An 18,772-nucleotide genomic window follows, 5' to 3' on the forward strand; every position below is an offset into this window, starting at 1 on the left:
CTAGATACTGGCTTGAGCCAGGGCTGGCCTGGCAGGGAAGGGCACTGGTCACTCCCAGGCCAATGATGATGACCCCCTTTCAGGCACCGAGCCGCCACCCTCCTCCCATACACAGAGAGCTGACCCTGAGGACTGACCAATAGAAACTCACCATGGCAACCCTCTGTGACACAAGGCTGGGAAGGAGCCAGGGCTCAGACTCTCCTTGGTGCAGAGGGTTTGACAAGGGAGCAGGGCCGTCAGCAGCCTCCCCCCTCCCCCAGGCAGACCAGTGCCCACACCTCTGGGCTCTCCTCTATCGCCAGGGGCTTTAAACCTTGGCTGCCGCTCCCAAGCACCCCCTGGGCCACCCGCCTTCCCGGAAGGCAACCTCAGACGCAGATGGAGATACCGAAAAGCCCCAAACGCTGTGCCCAGCCCCCAGCGTGGCAGGGAGAAACCTGCACCCTCCCCTGCTGGCTCCCTGCACACAGTTAGGCCTCCCCGAACGAGGGCAGAGTGGCCCAAGGCGGGAAAGACAGACGCCCGCCCGCCCTAGGGCCTCTCCCTCCCTGCCTCCGAGCCCCGGCAGCAGGCTAGGAAAAGTCGAGGGTGCTGAGCCTGGGTCTGCCAAAGAGCTCAGCTGGGAAGCCTGAACGGGGGGGACGGGCGAGGGCTCTGAGGCTGTCCGCGGTCACGGACAGGGAGGGACCCGGGGCCAGCCCAGCCCTTCTCGGAATCCCGTCTGGCAATGCCTAAAAGCAGCCACCCAGAGCCAGACACACAGAGCCACAACAGAAACTGGGGGCTCCTCTCCCCCTCGGGGACCCCCCCCCCCACGGCTCCAGCCCAGGCCCCTCCCCGGGCTGCCTTCAGAACAAGGGATGGCATCAGTACCCCATGCGGCGGTGGCTCATTCCACGGCCTGCCTTCACCCTGGCCAGGGCCGTTGGACACAGCAGCCGCTGTGTTAAACAAGACTCCTCTGCCTGAAGCCCGCCAGAGCGCCTCAATTTCACTGGCTGGGCGGTGACGTCACAATGGAGCCCTCGGCCAATCAGCTCTCAGCCCTGGACAGCTCAGCCTCAATTGTGACCTTGGCCCGAGCCTCCGCGGGGGCAGCAGCAGGCTGGCCCAATCCGTCCTCGGGAAGCTCCTTAGGGAGTGTCACCGGGGACCTCCGTGCCCCGAGCCCCGGGGATCCCTCAGGGAACACACACAGCCCAGTTAGCCTCTGCAAAAGGCAAAAAGCACGTCCCTCCAGAGCCCAGGAGCTCCGCCCCTGCACCTCTCCGCCGGCCCTCCGGCCCGCCTGCACCCCCCACGTCGCCCCCAGGCCCCACACTCGGGCCCCACGTCCTCCCTCGGGGACTCCCGGGCACTCCCTCCCATCTGACCTGGCTTCCTGCCCGTCCTCTCCCCAGAGGGCCTTTCTCCTACTTCCCCCTCCTCCCACCCCCCGCCTTCGGGGACTCTCGGGCCGACGTGTCCCGGGGGGTCCCCGCGTGCTGGGGGGCTGCACTGGCAGCTTTCCCGAACCACAAAGAGCCTCCTGGAAGGCCCTGGCCCGAGACACCGGCCCGGCCTGTCTTTCCCAGAACGCTCCAACGAGAGGGAGGCGCCGGGCCCTTGGCCAGCGGCAGCAGCCTCTGCTCCAGCCCTCCAGAGGGAGGGTGGTGCCTCATCTCAGCGCTGGGGAGGCCCCGGGCCCCTCAGCCATGCCGGGGGCGCCCAGGAGCCCAGAGGGACTCCGGGGACTCCGAGGCCTCTGTGGGCACTGTGGCCCAGCTCCCCAGCCCAGGAGCCCCTGCCTTGGACTGCCGCTGTAGATCCCCCAGCACTTTCCCTCCCCTCAGGACCAGAGCCTTCTTCGGCCTTCCCTGGTCTGCCTGAGCCCCCAGCACAGAGCCCCCTGGGCCGCAGAGCCCTGCCTCAGCCCCTTCCTCCCCGGTCCAGAGGCCTCCCCTCTCTGGGCCTCTGTTTCCTCAGCTATAAAGTGAGAGGGTGGGAGATGCTGCCCTCTAAGGTCCCTTCCAGCCCTCAGCCTCCAGGGAGAGCCTGGAGGGAGTGGGGAGGCCAGGCCCGAGGCTAGTTCCCAATTTCTGCTCAGTCTAGCCAGGCCCTTGGAATGGGCTCTGAGCAGGTCCCGCTGGGCCAGTTTCCTGGCTTAGCTCCCAATAGTGCACTCAGGCTTCCCCACAATGCCCACAACTCAGTAAAATGTTCTCAGCCCAGGGCAGAATCGGGCTGGTCCCACCATTGACCAGAGAGGGAGCCCAGCCAGCTCCTGACCAGAGGCACAAGATGGAGCCTGCCACGTGGGTTCACTCAGTTGCCCCAATTCAGCCCTCCGTGCCCTCCCTCCTCTCCCAGGAGGAGCAGCCCAGGCTGACTCCTGAGCTGGGGAAGCAGAGCAAGCCAGGCAGGCAGGGGCAGCTGGAGCAGTCAAGGGGGAAGGTTCTAGAAGCAGGCGACAGTTGGCAGCATGGCCCCAGCCCATGTGAGCCTGGGGCAGGAGCCCCCTGTGTGCAATCAGCAGAGCTGAGGGGTCATGGAAGCCAGGGGAGGAGGGAAGCAGCCTGCCCCCCACCCCAGGGAGCCAGCCCTGACCCTGGAGCAGCAGGGCACGAAGGGGGCAGATCCTGGCCTGAGAGGATTCCCCTCCCTTCTGATGCCAGGAAAACCAGCTAGTCACTGCCAAGGTGCCCCATCTGCACCTTCCCTCTCATGGCAGGCTCTGTGTAACAGACCCAGAGAAGATGGGCTCTCCTTCCCTGACTACAGTCAAGCCTGTGCCAGGTGGAGGCCAGACCAGAGACTGCCCACATCCTGGGCTTGCTACCTCAGGGCTGGCTGGCTGGCAGGCAGGCAGGCAGGCTCTCTCCCCCTGCCTCCTCCCCACCTTGAGTGTGGTGGAAGCTAGAGACAGAGGAGGGCCCCATGGAGGAGGAAGCTGGAGGCAGGGGGTCTAGACCAGGGTGCCAGGCTTTCCCAGCCCAACCTCCACTTTGTTCTCTACCCAAGTCCTCTACCCCAGAGGGCTCCTTCCCTGGGAACCTGGAGGGGGTGGGGAGCAGGGGGCAGAGCCTGGGAGCACAGGGAAAGGGAGCAGGTGGCATGGGGGGAGGCAGGGGCAGGAAGATGGAGGAGGCTGTGTTTTCAGAAGGGACGACTGTGGGGAGCAGAAGTAAGGAGAAGGACTACGAACAAGTCACCATAGAAGATCTTTATTTTTCTTTTGGGGACGGGAGAATTTTTTACTCTTAGAGAAAAGAATGTAAGACAACATATTAAAACTTCAAACAAAGTCCTCCATGAGCAACATCTGGGGAAAGGATGACTTTGCACCTTCTGATCTTCTGCAATCTCCAGGAAAGCTACAGGAGCAAGGGAAGGGAAGGGGAGGGAAGGGGAGGAGAGGGCAGGGGAGGGGAGGAATGGAATAGGGGTTGGGAGGAAAGGGAAGGGAAGAGAAAGGAAGGGAAGGGTTGTGGAAGGGAGGAGAGGTGTGGGGAAAGAAAAGAGGGAAAAGAAAGGAAAGGAAAATATATTGGGTATGATGGTGGGGTCTAGTCCTTTGAAGACATCAATTACAGTGCTCCTGGGAGGATCTGGGCAGAGGAAACACCTTCAGCCCTTTCATCATCCTGTCCAAAGCCACCTGGGAGATTTGGGGATCTTTGATGCCAAGGAAGAGCTCTAGGTCTTCCGTTTGCATTCCTGACTACTGGTCCTCGAGTGCCATAGGGATGAGACTGGCAGCGTGGAGAGGCAGACAGTCCTGATCTTTCCTCTCTGAATCTTCCATCACTGACTGTAGTAGCCAGAGCTGCCAGGATATTCTCGGGGAGGGCACGATACCTTCTAGCATACATTAATCGAGGTCTGCGATGATTGTCTTCGAGGGCCTGGGACAGCCTCGATTGGACAAATACTCCATCTCTTCCATCTCCAGCACCAGCAAAGGCTCCGTGGAGATATTCCGGGAGGACTTGAGGCTGGTGCTCATAGACCACAGGGGGCTGTGGTGTGGTTCCTGTGATCTCATCACCTCCTCCACCCAAAGCTGTCACCAGCAGGTTAAGAAGGGTATGGCCAACCCTGACATAGACCACTGGTGGGGGAATGGTTCTCCCTGTTCCACTTCCTCCCAAGGTTACAGGGCCACCTTCTTGTTGGGATGGAGGAATCCTTGGTGGGGCTTCTGGTGCTGGTTGAGGTCCAGGTCTGTCATCTACAGTTGTCACTGGAACCTGTCCAGGGAACATTTGGAAAGGTCTCAAAACTGCCACAGAATTCATAGAAAAAGGGTAGTGCTCCTGTTCTTTCATTCCCCTCCCCTGCAGGAGGCTTTGAGGAGACTTCCCATCAGCCTCCCAGGGAGGGAGTATTGTCTGATGTAGGACCCCTGTCATGGCAACCTCAGAATCCCTCTACATAGTGACATCCTTTAAGTTCTATGACATAACTGCCCCACCTAGAGCTGCCCAGTTTGTTGGGCTCAGTCATTTCCTCTCCATCTAGGTGGCAGGACCTTGGCAGGAATTCGGGGTTTCTCTATCTCCATAAAATCAAAAGCTCACAGGGATTCAAAATTACATTCTCTCTCACGGAATTCAAGGAATGTTCCAAAAAGCATGTTCCTGGGCTTTTTCATTTCTATGATATGGAAATGAAGAGGAAGCTTTGCTGTAGCAGAAAGAGGACAGAATCCAAGAGTTTCCAGGGAAGGGCAAGGCCTTAAAAGGCTACCTAGCTGGAAACTGCTGAAGAAGTATCAGAGGAAGAAGCTTACTAAAGCCCACCCAAAACCTTAAATCTGTGCAAATATACTTGTTAGGGGGTGGCTGTGTTTGACCCAAGCACATAGAAAATTCATCCCCATCATGTCTCCCTAATAGCTAAAGCTGAAGCCTGTCAATGGGGTTTTGGGTAGTGTCATGTCTTAATCATTGCCCACCATTCGATCTTGTCAGGTATCCTGCACATTGGCATCATGTATTGGCAGCAGCCTGCACTAGTGACACCCTGAGTCCTCAAACAGAGGCAGCCTGTGACAAGGACCTTTGGGGCTGCCAATTATTGGAGGCTGTTCTAAGATAGAAAAGTGAACGGGAGAGATGCACTTTGCTCATTGTAATGCGGGAGCCATTGCAACATCTGATCGTCCATTCAGTTGTGACAGGATTCCTAACTGTGATCCCTGGTCGTTGCCACAGTTGCACATTGTCTGTATTTCTACCTCTAGTAATGGGCTTTATGTACTAGATTTGTCTATCACTGAGCTTGGGAACAAGTACACAAGTCTTTTGAAAAGAAACATGCACAAAAGCTGGTCATTCCTGGGAGACTGTTAATGTCCTTGACAAGAGATTTTTGTGAGTGTGAAGCAGAAGTATTGAAATGAAATTTACTTCATTTATCCAGTTGTGTTCGTGCCCCAATTTGGTATACTTATATCAATCAATAAACACTGGGATTCTTGAAAAAGAAAACCTTGATTTTCTTGCCCTGAACTGTGGCTTTCCACAAGGATATGACCCAGGGAAGAGGGGGGCAGGGGCTCCCAGCTCCCAGACTCCTCTTTGCTCAGGCTCAGAGGCAACAAGCCATTCTGGAAGACCTCCAGCCTCAGACACTCCCTAGCTGAACAAATCACTTCCTTGCTGTCTGCCTCAGTTTCCCAATCTATTAAATAGCAATCAGGACACCTCCTCCCTCCTGGACCTAATGAGATCCTGTTTGAGAAGCATTTGGCATGGTCCCTGGCACACATAAGTACCACATAAATGCTGTTACTGTCTAGACCAAACTAGGCCTGCCAAAGTGCTCCTCCAGCCTTGGCTGGAAGACCCCTCAGCCCATGTCCCACTCCCAAAGAGCTCAGGCTGGCAGAAAGGCTATTGAGCCTCCAGTGCCCCTGCCTGACCACATCCAGGAGATCTCCTCTCCTCTCCTCTCAGGGCTCTGTTCCTTCCATCATCTGGGGCACAGGCTTTATCATGAATCAAAGGCCCAGGTTTGGGGTTCGGTTTTTCTTTCCTGCCCAGGGTCGTCTCACTGGACGTGAGGGTGGCTGTGCCCAAGCCCCTCAAAGTTAGGGCTGAGGCTGCACTAGGTGTAAGAATGAGTGTGCTTTTGCCAGCTGACAATATCAGCTCCCAGAAGGCTGAGGGGGCTGACCATGGAGCACAGGTCAGATCTAGAGCTGGACCCAAGACATCACTTAGTGTTTCTGGTGAGAAAACCAAGCAACTTGGAGAGAGTAAGGGACTGGCCCAAGGTCACCCAGGCACTCTACTACTAAGTAGAGCAGAGCTGAGATTCCAGCCCAGCTGGGCTGATCCCAGATGCAGTCCTACCCTTTCCTCTACATCACAAAGGTGAACATCACTGAGGAGCAGCAGTGGGCCCAGCAGACCGGCTCACACCAGTCTTTGCACTCCAGCTTCTGCACCCCAGGAGAGGCACTCCCTGCACCCCTGCTTCTTCTGCCATCCCATCTGCAGTTGCCCTTCCACTGGTCACCCTCAAGCTGTAGCCTCCTCCCCTCTCCAGAGCCAAACTCGTCCTACCCTTCTCACTTGCTCACCCTCTTTCTGATGGCCTCTGCTTCAAAACCTGTCCTCTTTTGACTCCTCCTAGTTCTCAACCACACAGGTTTGAGAGCAGGAGGGGACCCTCAAGTCCACTTATGCCTCCCCACCCCACCCCTTCATTTTAGAGAACGGGTGCCAGAGAGGGAAGGGGGCCCGAGAGCTAGCCAAGATCTCAGGCTCCTGATCCTTTGACTTGGAACTCCTAAAACCTGGCTCATTTCACCTTCTCCAGGGAGAAGGTCTCCCTGAGCCCTGCTTTGCCAATCACCTGGGGCAGTCCCCAAGCCCCACAACATTCACTGGACCCCTGAGGGAGAAGGGAGTGACAGAAAGAAGACAGCTGGGCAAGTTCATCCCTACCCTAAGCCTGGAGCATAGCCCTGCACCCAGCCCCCTGTGCCCTATTCTGGCTGTGGAGATGAAGCCTGCTCACTGACTGCTCCTGCAGGGAAGGCAGCCACAACCCCACTGAAGATACAGGAAAAGGTTGGTGCCCAAAGTCCTTGGCCATCTCCAGAAACACATAACTTTTGAACAGTGGGAATGCCACCAGAGGAGGACACTGTCTTCTACTTTGCCTCTCCATCCTAATGAACATGGGACCTTTTCCATCTGCCTTCTTTGCATCTTCAAACTTTCCTGTGGCTGATATTCTCTATTGTTTAGTTTAGTGCTCCGCATATAGTAGACACATAGTAAATTCTTCCTCCTTTCTTTCCTTCCTTCCTCCCTTCTTTCCTTCTTTTGGTGCTGGACCCTGGGCAGCCTCAGGGAATATTGGCTGCCTGGTGGCTAATTTGAATCTTCCCCAAAGATTTAGTGCCTCCTCCACTCATCTTGATCCACAAGGGCTGTTTTGGACTCTTTCCTCTTGCACTATCCTTCCCCATGTCCAGTCTCCTCTACTTGATTTTCCCTGTCCAGTCTCCCAAGACATCCATCTGGGAGGATACCATCATGTCCTCCTAGGCCATCCACCCTCCAATACTCTTCTCCTTCCAGTCTATCCTAAGAACCATGGCCAAAAGGTCCTTCCTTCTGAAAGATCTGCTTCTCTGCCTCTGCTGCTCCAACCCAGCACTGCTTCCTGATTGCCTCACAAGTGGAATCCAAAGATTTTTGTGATCCCTCCATCCCCACCTAGAGGCCTCACTACCTTTCCCATCTTTGTCTTTATCGACTCCCCCATTATGGTCCCATTGGGTTCTAGCCAAAGGGAAACTGGCTCTGTCCCTAGGAAAGACCTCTGAAAAGGATTATGGTCTGCTGCCCTCATGTTCAGGCAGTTCTTGAGGCCTGAATGGGGCCTCCCTGTCTGTTCATTGGGCTGAAATCCCATCTGGGGTTTCTGGCTCATTCCAATGAGCCTTGGAGAAACTGGTAACTCCATCCCCTGCCTCTAATGGATGGCACTTCCCAGATGCACCCCCTGAATTTTTTGAATGGTTGTTTGGGAATTATTCCACCTCCAGCCTGAGTGACTCTGAAGCTCCAGGAAGACAGAAGAGGGAAAGAGGGAGGAAGGGAGGGGGGAAAGGAGGGAAGTTGGGAGGTAGAGGAAGTTATGTAGGTGTTAGGAAGAGATGGGGAATTATGGAGGGGAGTGGAGAAGTAACAGAAGGTAGGAGAGTATGGAGGGGAGGGGGAAAGAGAGATAGAGAGAGATGGGGGATAGGAAAGGAGGTAGGAAGGGAGTGAGGCAGGTAAGGGAGCTGGAAGACAGAAAGAGTTATGGAGAAATGGAAAGGAGTGAGGAAAAGAGGGAGGATGTAGGGAATGAGGGAGAGAGGGAGGGAGTTAGAAGTAGAGAGGTGTTGGGGGCAGCTGGGTAGCTCAGTGAATTGAGAGCCAGTCCTAGAGATGGGAGGTCCTAGGTTCAAATCTGGCCTCAGACACTTCCCAGCTGTGTGAACCTGGGCAAGTCACTTGACCCCCATTGCCTAGCCCTTACCACTCTTCTGCCTTGGAGCCAATACACAGTATTGACTCCAAGATGGAAGGTAAGCGTTTAAAAAAAAAGAAATAGAGAGGTGGTTAGGCAGGAAGGTAGGGAAATAGATATGAAGGGGAAATGGGAGGGAGGGAGGGGGAGAGGTGAGAAAAGGTGTAGGAGACAGGTTGGTAGGTAAGAAGGTAGAGAGGTACTTAGGGAGGTATGTAGGTGGTGAGGGAGGAGGACTCAAGGAAGGAGGAAAGGATATAGAAAGGGAGGGAACAGGGCAAGAAAGAAGGGAGGGATTTAAGGAGAGATGTAGGAAGGGAGGGAGGTTATAAGGGAAATAGGGAGGTAAGGTGGTGAGGAGGGAGTTAAGGAGGAAGCTAAGGATATAAGGAAAGAGTGAGATAGTGAGTAGGGATATAGGGAGGGGGGGAAAAAGGGAGGAATGGCAGGAGGAAGGAGCATAGGTATGGAGGGAGAGAGAAAGACAGAGAGGGAGGTAGTTAGAGAAAGAAGAGAGGAGGGGAAGAGAAGGAACTAGGGAGTCAGTTAAGTAGATAAAGAGGGAGGGTATAAAGTAGGGAGGGAGATGAGCAAGGGAGGGAGAAGGAAGAGAGGTGGGGAAGTAGGGAGAGGGAGGAAAGAAGGTTGAGTGGTATGGAGGGAAGTATGTTGGAAAGGAGGGAGGAATGGAAGGAGGGGAGAAAGGGAATAAGAGGGAATAAGGTAGGGAGGTAGACAGGAAAGGAGAGTAAAGATGTAGAGTAGGGGAGAAAGGAAGGGAGGAAGAGAAGTATCAAGAGAGGAATGTAGGAAGGAAGAGAGGGAAGGAATTAGGAAGATAGGGAAAGAGGGTGGGAATTAGGGGGTGAGGCAAAGAAAGGTAAGGAAAGAGGGAAAGAGCAAGTAAGAAAGGGAGAGAGAAGGAGGAAGAAGGTAGACAAGCAGAAAGGGAGAGAGAAGTATGGAAGAAGAGACAGAGGAAGGGAAGGAGGTATGAAGGAAGGTAGAAAGATAGGAGGGAGGGAGTTGGGGAGGAAGAAGGTAATTAGGGAAGAAGATAGGGAAGTAGCTAAGGAGGGAGGGGTGAACAGAGAAAGAGCAAGGTAAGGATTGAGGGATGGTGGGAGGGAGGGAGGGAGGTGAGGAAGTGGGAGGAGGGAGTTGGAAGGAGAAAGTAAAGAATATAAGGAAAGAGGGAGCTATAGGTAGGGATATAGGGAGGAAGAGAAGAGAGGAGGGACATAAGAAGAAAGAGAGAAGGGGGAGCTAAGGTAGAGAGGAAGAGAAATAGAGAGGGGTGGGAGGGAGGAAAAGAGGTGGGGTGGGAAGGGAAGGAAGTAAGGAGAGAAGGAGCAAAAGAGGGAAATGCAGAGGGAGGGAGAGCAGGAGGTGGTGAGGTAGGTAAGAAGGTAAAGTGGGGAAAGGGATGGATGAAAGGAGGAAGAGAGATAGGGAGGGAGGGAAATAGAGGGGTTGGTCAGGATGTGGGGAGTTAGAATTCCTTAGAGCAGCGGTTCTCAACCTCTCAATTTGTAGCAATGAGAATACATAATGCATATCAGGTATTTACATTCCGAATCATAACTGTAGCAAAATTAAAGTTTTGAAGTCGCCACCAAAATAATTTTTTGGTTTGGTGTCACTGCAACATGAGGAACTGTATTGCGGGGTCACGGCATTAGAAAGGTTGAGAACCACTGCTTTAGGGGAAGCAAGGGAGAAAGGAAATAAAGAGGAATGGAGTGAGGTAGGGAAGGAGGGATGGAGGGATGTAAGTACAAAGGTAGGGAGGTAGGAAGGTATGGAGATAGGAAGCAAGGGAGAAAAGAAAGGAGACATAGAAGAGGGGGTATGGGAGGAATGGGGATGGAGGAATTTAGGAGGGGAGACAGAAAGGTAATTTGGAAGGATGGAAGAGAGGGAGGAAGGAAAGGCTATATAATAGTATGGCTGGTAGAGAGAAATTTAGGATGGGAGATAGAGAAGAAGGGAGGAAAAAAGAGAGGTTGGAAGAGGAATATAGGAAGACAGGGAACTAGGGAGTTAGGAAGGTGGAGAGGGACCAGGCAAAGGGAGAGAGGGACAGAAAGAAAGAGGAAGGGAAATATGTAAGGAGAGAGAAGGAAGGTGAGAGAGGATAGTGAAGGATTTAAGGAGGGAAGGACTGGGGGAAGAAGGTAAGGGAGGAGGGAAGAAGGATTAGAGGGATGAAGAGAGGGAGAGAAGGAGATAGGAAAGTAGGGAGGGATTGAAAGACATGAGGAAAGAAAGGATGTATGTATAAAAGGGAGCAAAGGAGGTAGAAATGTGGGGTGAGAAAGAAAAAAGGGGTGAGAAAGAAAAAAGGGGAGAGTGGAAAGAATCAGGAAGGGAGGGACAGAGGGAAAGAGGCAGGTAAAGAATTAGAGATGGAAAAAGTTACACGGAGAGGGAAGGAAGGAAGCAAATAGGAAGAGAGGCAAGGAAAGGAAAAGTTGGGAATGAGGTTTAGGGGGATCTAGGGAGGTAGAGAAGGGGGTGGAGAGTAGGGAGAGAGGGAGGGATACAGGAAATTAGAGCAAGGGAGAGGAGTTAGGAAGAATGGGGAGAAGATATGGAAGGAGATAAGGAGTAACAGAAGGAGATAAGAAGGGTGATTAGAAGGGAAGGAGGGAGGTCAGTAGGAAGAGTAAGACAGCTCTAGAGAAAGGGGAAAAGAGCTAGGAAACTAAATAAGGAGGGAGAAAGGGAGAGAAGGGAAGGAATAAGGAAGGAAAAGAGGGAAAGAAAGAGGAAGGTTGATGGGGAAGTGGAGAGTTCTAGAAGGAGATAGGGAAATGGGAAGGAGATAGAAGCCATGGCCCAAAGCCCTAGAAGCAGCCTATGGGTACAAGTAAAGGGAGGAAGAGTACCCAAGCAGCACCCGCTCTGTCTAAAGGACAGATGTTCTTCATCCCTACTCATGGCTGGAGACAAAGAAGCGTTCAAGGCTCTACCATGCAGATCACCACCAGCCTGGGCCCAGCCTCTTGGATATGCTAGGTAGGACATGCTATATGTAGAAGAGGATGGACATCTGCCTCAGGTTCCCCTGTGTCACCATTGCTTTCTTCCTCTTATTACTGCTCCAACCTTGGCCCAAGAGACACGGCCGGCCAGCACTCACCCTGGCTTGGGGCATACACAATGAGAGGCCCTGGGGTGGTGGGCCACCCTCTCGCTGTGGCCATCAGTCTCGTGACCCTGTGACCCACCATCCTGAAAGCAGAGCAGAGGGACCAGAAAAAGTGGCCTGCTGCCCTGGCCCTACTGTTATTGGCACCTCAATGAGAGTTGAGAGAAACCCATTTCTAGTGTGACAACAGGCAGGAACTCCACACCTGCCCCATGAGACACTCGCCCACTTTGGGGCCAGGCCAGGACACATTAGCCCAGAGGAAGCATGCGTGGGACTTGGATGTCTCCCAGACCTCAAAGGGCATCTGCCCTGCACATTCCTAGGTTTACTCCTGCAGAGCACACTGCCATTAACCCACGCCTGAATGCATCCTGGTGGCAGCCCATGCATTTTGCCATGGTCCTCTCAACTTGTCAATTGCAAGGACTTGGAGATGCCAGCCTGACCCTTTGCTTGAACACGTGGCCTTGAGGACAATGGAGACCTTTCTTTGCCTGCTCTCCTGCCTCCTCCTAGGTGCACCCCAGCTCCTCCTCCTCAGGGGAATCTCACAACACTTCCTAGAAGTGGCTCTAGAAATCCACCAACGAGTCAGGAAGCACCACCTAGTCTAGTGCCCACACTAGGACCTCCACAGGGGAAATCCAATACTCGGGCAATTCTCCCCACCAGGAAGCCTGATTTTTAACCCTAGGCCTGCCCTAGGCCTGGACAGAACAGGGACTTTATCAACTATGTTCCAGCTAAGGCTGACTATGAAGGAGTAGGATGATGGCCCTTCCCTAGAACTCCCCCACCCAGATGGCTGCTAGGACTTTACAGATCTCATGACCATCCATGTTGACTACCTCGATGATGACTCCACTGCCCCCACCATCATCACGCCTCCTGTCAGTCTCAGGGCCACTACACTGCTCAAGTAGTGCCCACCGATACCCTGGCCACCACACCAATCAATGGCACTGGCCACCCAACAATGCCCCCCAAAGCATCTGGCCCTTCACCCTGCAATTTGGCCCACTCGTGCCCATTGGGTAGGACTCGGGAGCAAGAGCACACCTGGGCTGCATGTCCAGCAGGCCCTGGGTCCACTGGATACAAAGGAGTGTGGCAGAGTGTGTGAGGAGTGCTGGCATGGGAGGGAGCAGGAACATGACTTGGTAAAGAAAGCAAGCAACTGAACAACTGCTTAAATCCAGCTCAAAGACACGATGTTGGCACTGCTACCCTCATCACACTGGAGGCAGGACTAAGTTACCACAGGGTGGGGCCCAAAGACCCTGCTGTGGATTTCTTTTGAACCCTTCCTTACTCTCTGTCATTGGAGCAATGCAGAGTATTGGTTCCAAGGCAAGAGAGTGGTAAGGGCTAGGCAATGGGGGTCAAGTGACTTGCCCAGACTCACACCTAGGAAATGTCTGTGGCTACAGTTGAACCCAGCACCCTCCTGTCTTCAGTCTCAGGGCTCTATCCACTCTAGCCACCTAGTTGCTTGCACCCCTTGGATTTGATCCTAGAAGTACACAACAATTGGAGTCCAGCAGCCTTGTACCCTTGAGGCAGCACAAGTATCGCCAGCAAGGACTACCCACAGGGACATCTATACACTGTGCACCTGCCCATTCCTCCCAGACAGCAGATCTCTCCCAAAGTCCTGTTAGAGGTCCTGCAGTGGCTTCAGAAAATCCTGGCCCTTTTGGACCCACAGTTCACCGCACTGACTGTGAAAACCATGTGAGGCAGCGTGTGCTGAAATCACTGGGGCTGGTGCCCCCAGGGGGGCTGAGCACCATCAATGGGACTTCTCTCTTCCTCCAAATGTTGCAGCATGCCCTCCATGCCTCCAGAAGGAAGCTGCCCAGTTGGAATTCAGACCCTGGGTATCTGCCATCCTACTGTACCACAGACACAGCATTGCCCAGCTATCTTCCTACCCACCCAACCTGCTGAAAGCACCTGACTGCTACCAACTCCCCCTCATGGACCTTTTAAAGGTCATCTGCAGAGCCTTTCAACAGCTGGTGTGAAAGATGGTGAGTGGGAAACCAACAGCCAATTGCCTCAACTTTGCAGCTCATGCTTTCTTCCACCACCGAGACTCCACACCTTGGCTCCAGACACCTTGACCCTTACAACAATGCCCCCCACCCTTGCCAGTGTGCCAGCCCTCACCTCCAGTGTCACCGTGGGCAGGTGCTAACTGATGAATGAGAAGACTGAATAGTGCCCGGTGGTGTTCAGAGTCCCAAACCCCACACCAAGTTGCCCAACTAAAGCCCAGTGGCTGCGCTTCCACTTGGTACCATTACTGTTGGCCCCCTTCCCCCAAGCACAATGATCCCCATCTGGACAGTCTCCACATTTCTCTGGCCAAGAAACTTCTCAAAGCCACTGACATCACTAGAGCTCTTGGTCTTGGTCTTGGTCTTGGGTCTGCTTCCAGGGCCCCACCACAGCAAACAGCATGGGGAGCAGTCCTTCTCCCCCTCGCAGGACCTATATAAACTTGGCACAGCAGAAGAAAGGCCCTCCCCTTACCATCTAACACTAGTCATGCTCCTATACTGCCGATATCACAGTACATCTGAATGGTCCCAAAGTAGGAGGAAAGTGGCTGCTAGTGGTGGGTGCTAAGTCATGAGACCCAGAGACCCAGACCATCTTGGCAACTGAAGTTTTGTAAAAGACTCACCATCAGCTGGGTGAACCAGACAGGCTTGCTCCCTCTGCTTGGAGGAGAGCAGAGTCCTACTGGGGGCCCAGGAAAGGAGACTATCTGGCATCGCATGTACATGTGCACCCTCCTCCACCTTCATAACATCACCCACCACAGAGTGGCCATGCAGGCACTACTTGGTCTCTCAAAGAGAGTGATGTTCCTGCCAGTGTCCAATGTGGGCTCCCTCCTCCTAGGAGGGGCAATGGGAGGAACCATAGGTATTGGTGTCCTCCAGGACCCTGTCCATTCTCTGCACAAAGCTCCCAACCAGGTATGGCCCCCAAACTGGCCACACAGATTGATCAGAGTGAAACTGCCCTGCATCTATGGGCTGAGGACCAACTAATGAGAGGATCCACAGACTTCCAGAATTGAGTGGCCTTGCTAGCAGACTACTGGAGACTGGAGTCTACAAAATAGTCAACTCACTCGTTGCCACACGTGGGTCAATCAGACCCCCAGGGTCCTAGCTAAAGAGTGCTGGGCAGATCCCGTATGAAGAAGAGCCAAAACCAGGAGGGAGACTGACATCCAGCTATCTCCATGGAACTGGGGAAGCATCAAGAAATCTCTCCCTGACAAGTTAGTCAAGACTGCTGGACTCCTACTGGTAGCTGTGTGCTGTGGAGATACATATCTGCCTTCACCACCAAATTTGGAAGCAAAATGGCGACAACGTGGCCATCCTGTGCACGGATCCCCAAAGGGCTAAGGAAACATGTGTATCTCAGATCTTGTCTCAAGTGAGAGGGTGTTAAGTCGACACGGATGCTCCCTGACCCTCCCTTGCCCCTTTTCCCCCCACATGAAGGAGGATGGATGGCTACCAGGGCCAAGGAAGTGGACCCTGACATAAACATTGTTAGAAGGTCCTGGCTTTCTGACCTCGTGAAGCTATGTGTCCCTGGTGTCCACCTTCAGTGCCTTCTGAAGTAGAAATCTTTGCACGCCAAACTATTCTCAGCAAACCTCAGTATCCATGCTAGGGCACGAGTTGCCAGAAACTTTGAAGCCCTGACCTTGGTAAAATTGCATGTCCCTGGCAGCCAATTGCACCCTCTCCCTCGTTCTCATAAATCTCAGATTCTCAGAGGAATACTCGGCTTGGTGCCTTTGTGACTACTCAAGAGGAGCTCACCAGCTAGTCCTCATCCTGCTGGACAGCACCCTCTTGCAGGTACTGGAAGGGATCGAGTTACCTGTGACAACAGCCTTACACATCATCCTTGGCAAGCCCTCTTTGACAGGGGCCAGATGGGGACAGAGAGCCCCAAGGACCAAGGACATCCTCAGAGGGGGAAATGCTAAACTGCTCTCCCTCTGAGTATGATCATGGAACTTTGGTCTTCTGGTCTCTACTGCTCGTTTGCCCCAAAGCTCCTGGCTCTACTGGAAGTCAGCCCACCCCCCTCACTCCCCAGGCCAGGGCTCCTACTTCTTCCTCTAACACTAATGTGTTCATAAACATGTTAAACCCTTACCTACTGACTTAAAATCCATGCTAAGTATCAGTTCCAAGGCAGCAGAGTGCAAAGGCTAGGCAAAGGGGGTTAAGTGACTTGGCCATGGTTACACAGCTAGGAAGTATCTGTGGTCAAATTTGAACCCAGGACCTCCCACCTCTCTATCCACTGAGCCACCTAGCTGCCCCTTAATAATTTACTGAAGCAGCAACCCTAGTGTGTCTACGGTGTTCGTTGGGGAGATTCATCATGTAATTGAGAGATTCATGTAAGACACGTCTGTTGGAGCATAAAGAATCTGAAAGCACAAGTCAGTCGGTGGGGGCCAGGAGGGAGGGTCACTGGGGAGAGGTGGAGGCAGGTACCACCCTGGTTCTGAAACCTGGACAGTGGCAGTGCCCAGGAGCCCATCTACATAGCAGCAGCAGCCCAGATATGGGGGCATTTCTAGCCTTCCCTGGGGCTCCCCCTTTGCTGTCCCCTTGCCATTTGCCCTGCCTTAACTTCCTTGGCCACATTCCCAAAGCCCTCCCAGACTTCCCTGACAGCTGGGGGCTTCCCCTCCCAAACCACTGAGCAAAATTCCCCCAGCTCTCACCAAGCCTTCGCTATTGCCCAGGGACTTCGGGGCTGGGAAAGAGCTAGGAGAGGGGAGAGGCTAAGAGCTTCTGTGGTGACTCATCTCCCCCTGCCACAGCTCATGGCCTCCCTGGGAGCACTCTTTGTGGGAGACCAGTAAAGGGCAGTGGGCACCCACTAGAGATCACGGCTCTCGGGCCAGGCCTGACACTAAGGAGCTAGTTGCCTGGGTGCCCTTGGCAAGTCTAGCCTCTGAGGGCATGAGCCTTAGTCCTTTGTGTCTTGGCCTCTTAGACAGAGGGAAACAGCATCTGAAGGCCATGGCTGGCTTCCTCCCAAGGATGGGTTCTTGATGTGCAGCTCACCTGGGACCCTGGCACACCTCACACCTCCCACAGCCCTCCCAGTTGAGAGGGCAGAGAAGAGAAGAAGCCTATGGCCTCAAGGATGGCTGTGCACAGTCCTGACCTAGGAGTGGGGCTGGGAACCCCAGGCGTCATAATACTTCCCCCCCCATTCATTAATCCATTCCACTGCACACAGAAAAGGGAGGGGAGCTGGGTTCAGAGTTCCCATGAAGAAAAGATCTTGGGCAGGGACTTGGGTTTCAGTGGGCTTCAGCCTCCATATATATATGGGTCAGCAGGAGGGTGGGGAAGCCAAGAAAGTTCTGGTGCCAGTGGGCCACCTCCCCAAAAGCCCAGAATTCTGGCTGCCTAGGCAGGAAATAGTGCTCCCTGCTCTGTCTTCTGCCCTGGCTCAGCTGCACATGCCATCTGAAGGGCTACACTGCGTGCTGGGAAGGAAGGTGTGGGCAAAACAGTCTAGTTGTCTGTGGATGGAGGATGACCAAAGGAGGTCTCCCCTGATCACTGCACTTCCCTGCCTTCCCTACTCTGCCTGTCCTATCCTTATGTGGGATCTAAGTGTGTACCAGTTGAGCTTCCGGTTGCCCCAATCCCAGCTGACCAAGTCGATCTCTATCTCTCCCATGAAAATATTATGTCCCAGAAGGTCATTGTGCCACACAGAGAGGTTCAGCTTCTGGTCTATCAGGGCCATTTTCTCAATCTTGTACTGGAAAACACCCCAGCCACCCCCACAGCCAGATGAGGACAAAGGCACTGGGGCTGGTTTCCCAATGTTGGCCCCCGGACCCAAAAGTGGCCCTTTCTGCTGCCCCTCGCAAGGTCACAGACACCCTTTGGAGGGTCATCTTTCTCCATCCCTTCAGGCAGAAACGAGGACTGAGGAAAGAGGCCAGGGGAGTTGAAGCCTTGAGGACAGGGAACCAGCCAGGTGGGTGGCAGGACGTGGAAGACCCCAACCTGGGAGTGGAGGAGGCAGTGGGGGAGTCTGAGAGCCAAGGAGCTGTCCAGCAGCTGGATAAGGGTCTCAGGTGCTCAGAGGGCATGAGGGCTGGGAAGTGGGAGAGCAAGACTGTTTGCCCTGAAGGGGCAGGAAATCCAACACTGCCACCTCTGTGTGCACAAGAGCCAGGCCTAACTGGGGAGGGGACAGAGAAGGGGGGCTGTGCAGGTGCTGCGGAATCCTGGGAAGGGTCAGTTGGTTTTGCTAAACTGTCTCTGCATCTTTTCTCTTCTTCCCTCCTCTCTCTGTCCTTCCTTCCCTCCCTCCCTTTCTCCCTCCTTCCCCCTATTTCTCTCCCTCTCTCCCTTCCCCCTCTTTCCCTCCCTTCTACCCTCCCTTCCTTTCTCTCTCTCTCTGACTCTGTCTCTCTCCCCCTCTCCTTCCCTCTCTCCCTCTTTCACACTGCCTCTCTATCTGTTTCTGTCTCCCCCTTCCTTCCTCCCCCTCTGTCTGTCTGTCTCTCCCTCCCTCCCTACCTTGCTCCCTTCTTCCCTCCCTTCCTCCTTCCCTCCGTCCCTCCCTCCCTCCCTCCCTTCCCTCTGTCTGTCTCTGTTTCTATCCCATTTGTCTCTCTCCTGTATTCTAAAGGAAAGCTCTGGGACAGAGTGTGGACTACATCAGGGCACCTCAGGGGATGATAATACAGTGTTCTGCCCCAAACTTTCAACCCATGTCAGATGAGAGAAGATCAGATAAGGGGAAAGTGTGGGCATCCCAGGGAAATGATGGACTTTGTTATTAGGGGTCTGTCTCCCCACTTACTGGCTGTCAGGGACTGCCCACAGGGCCAATGACTGGCCAGCCTTTCAAGCATGCCAGGCAGTCCCCAGTAGTGATGGCAGCTCCCTGAGCACCTCACACCGACAGCTGTTCCTTAGCATCTCTGCGAATGCACAGCCCCTCTGGCAGATGGGCTGGCACCCTAGTATCATAGTCCCATTTTACAGAGGGGGACAGTGCTCT

General features: G+C 54.0%; 1 protein-coding gene across 10 annotated transcripts in view; it reads right to left on the reverse strand.

The window, feature by feature from the left end:
* Positions 1 to 3,190: 3,190 nt before the first annotated feature.
* The window catches only part of LOC130456146 (synaptotagmin-like protein 2), a 35,644-nt gene continuing 20,062 nt past the window's right edge, over positions 3,191 to 18,772 (reverse strand). For 9 of the 10 annotated variants that reach the window (XM_056809393.1, XM_056809392.1, XM_056809389.1 and 6 more), the window contains one exon: positions 3,191 to 4,232. In XM_056809393.1, coding sequence (XP_056665371.1) covers positions 3,570 to 4,232 — 663 coding nt within the window. In that variant the 3' untranslated portion in view covers positions 3,191 to 3,569. Of the gene's footprint in view, positions 4,233 to 16,122; positions 17,516 to 18,772 lie in introns of those variants that run through there. The other variant, XM_056809396.1, reaches the window with a different exon arrangement.

The sequence above is a fragment of the Monodelphis domestica genome, chromosome X, assembly GCF_027887165.1.
Source record: "Monodelphis domestica isolate mMonDom1 chromosome X, mMonDom1.pri, whole genome shotgun sequence".
Classification (NCBI taxonomy): Eukaryota; Metazoa; Chordata; class Mammalia; order Didelphimorphia; family Didelphidae; genus Monodelphis; species Monodelphis domestica.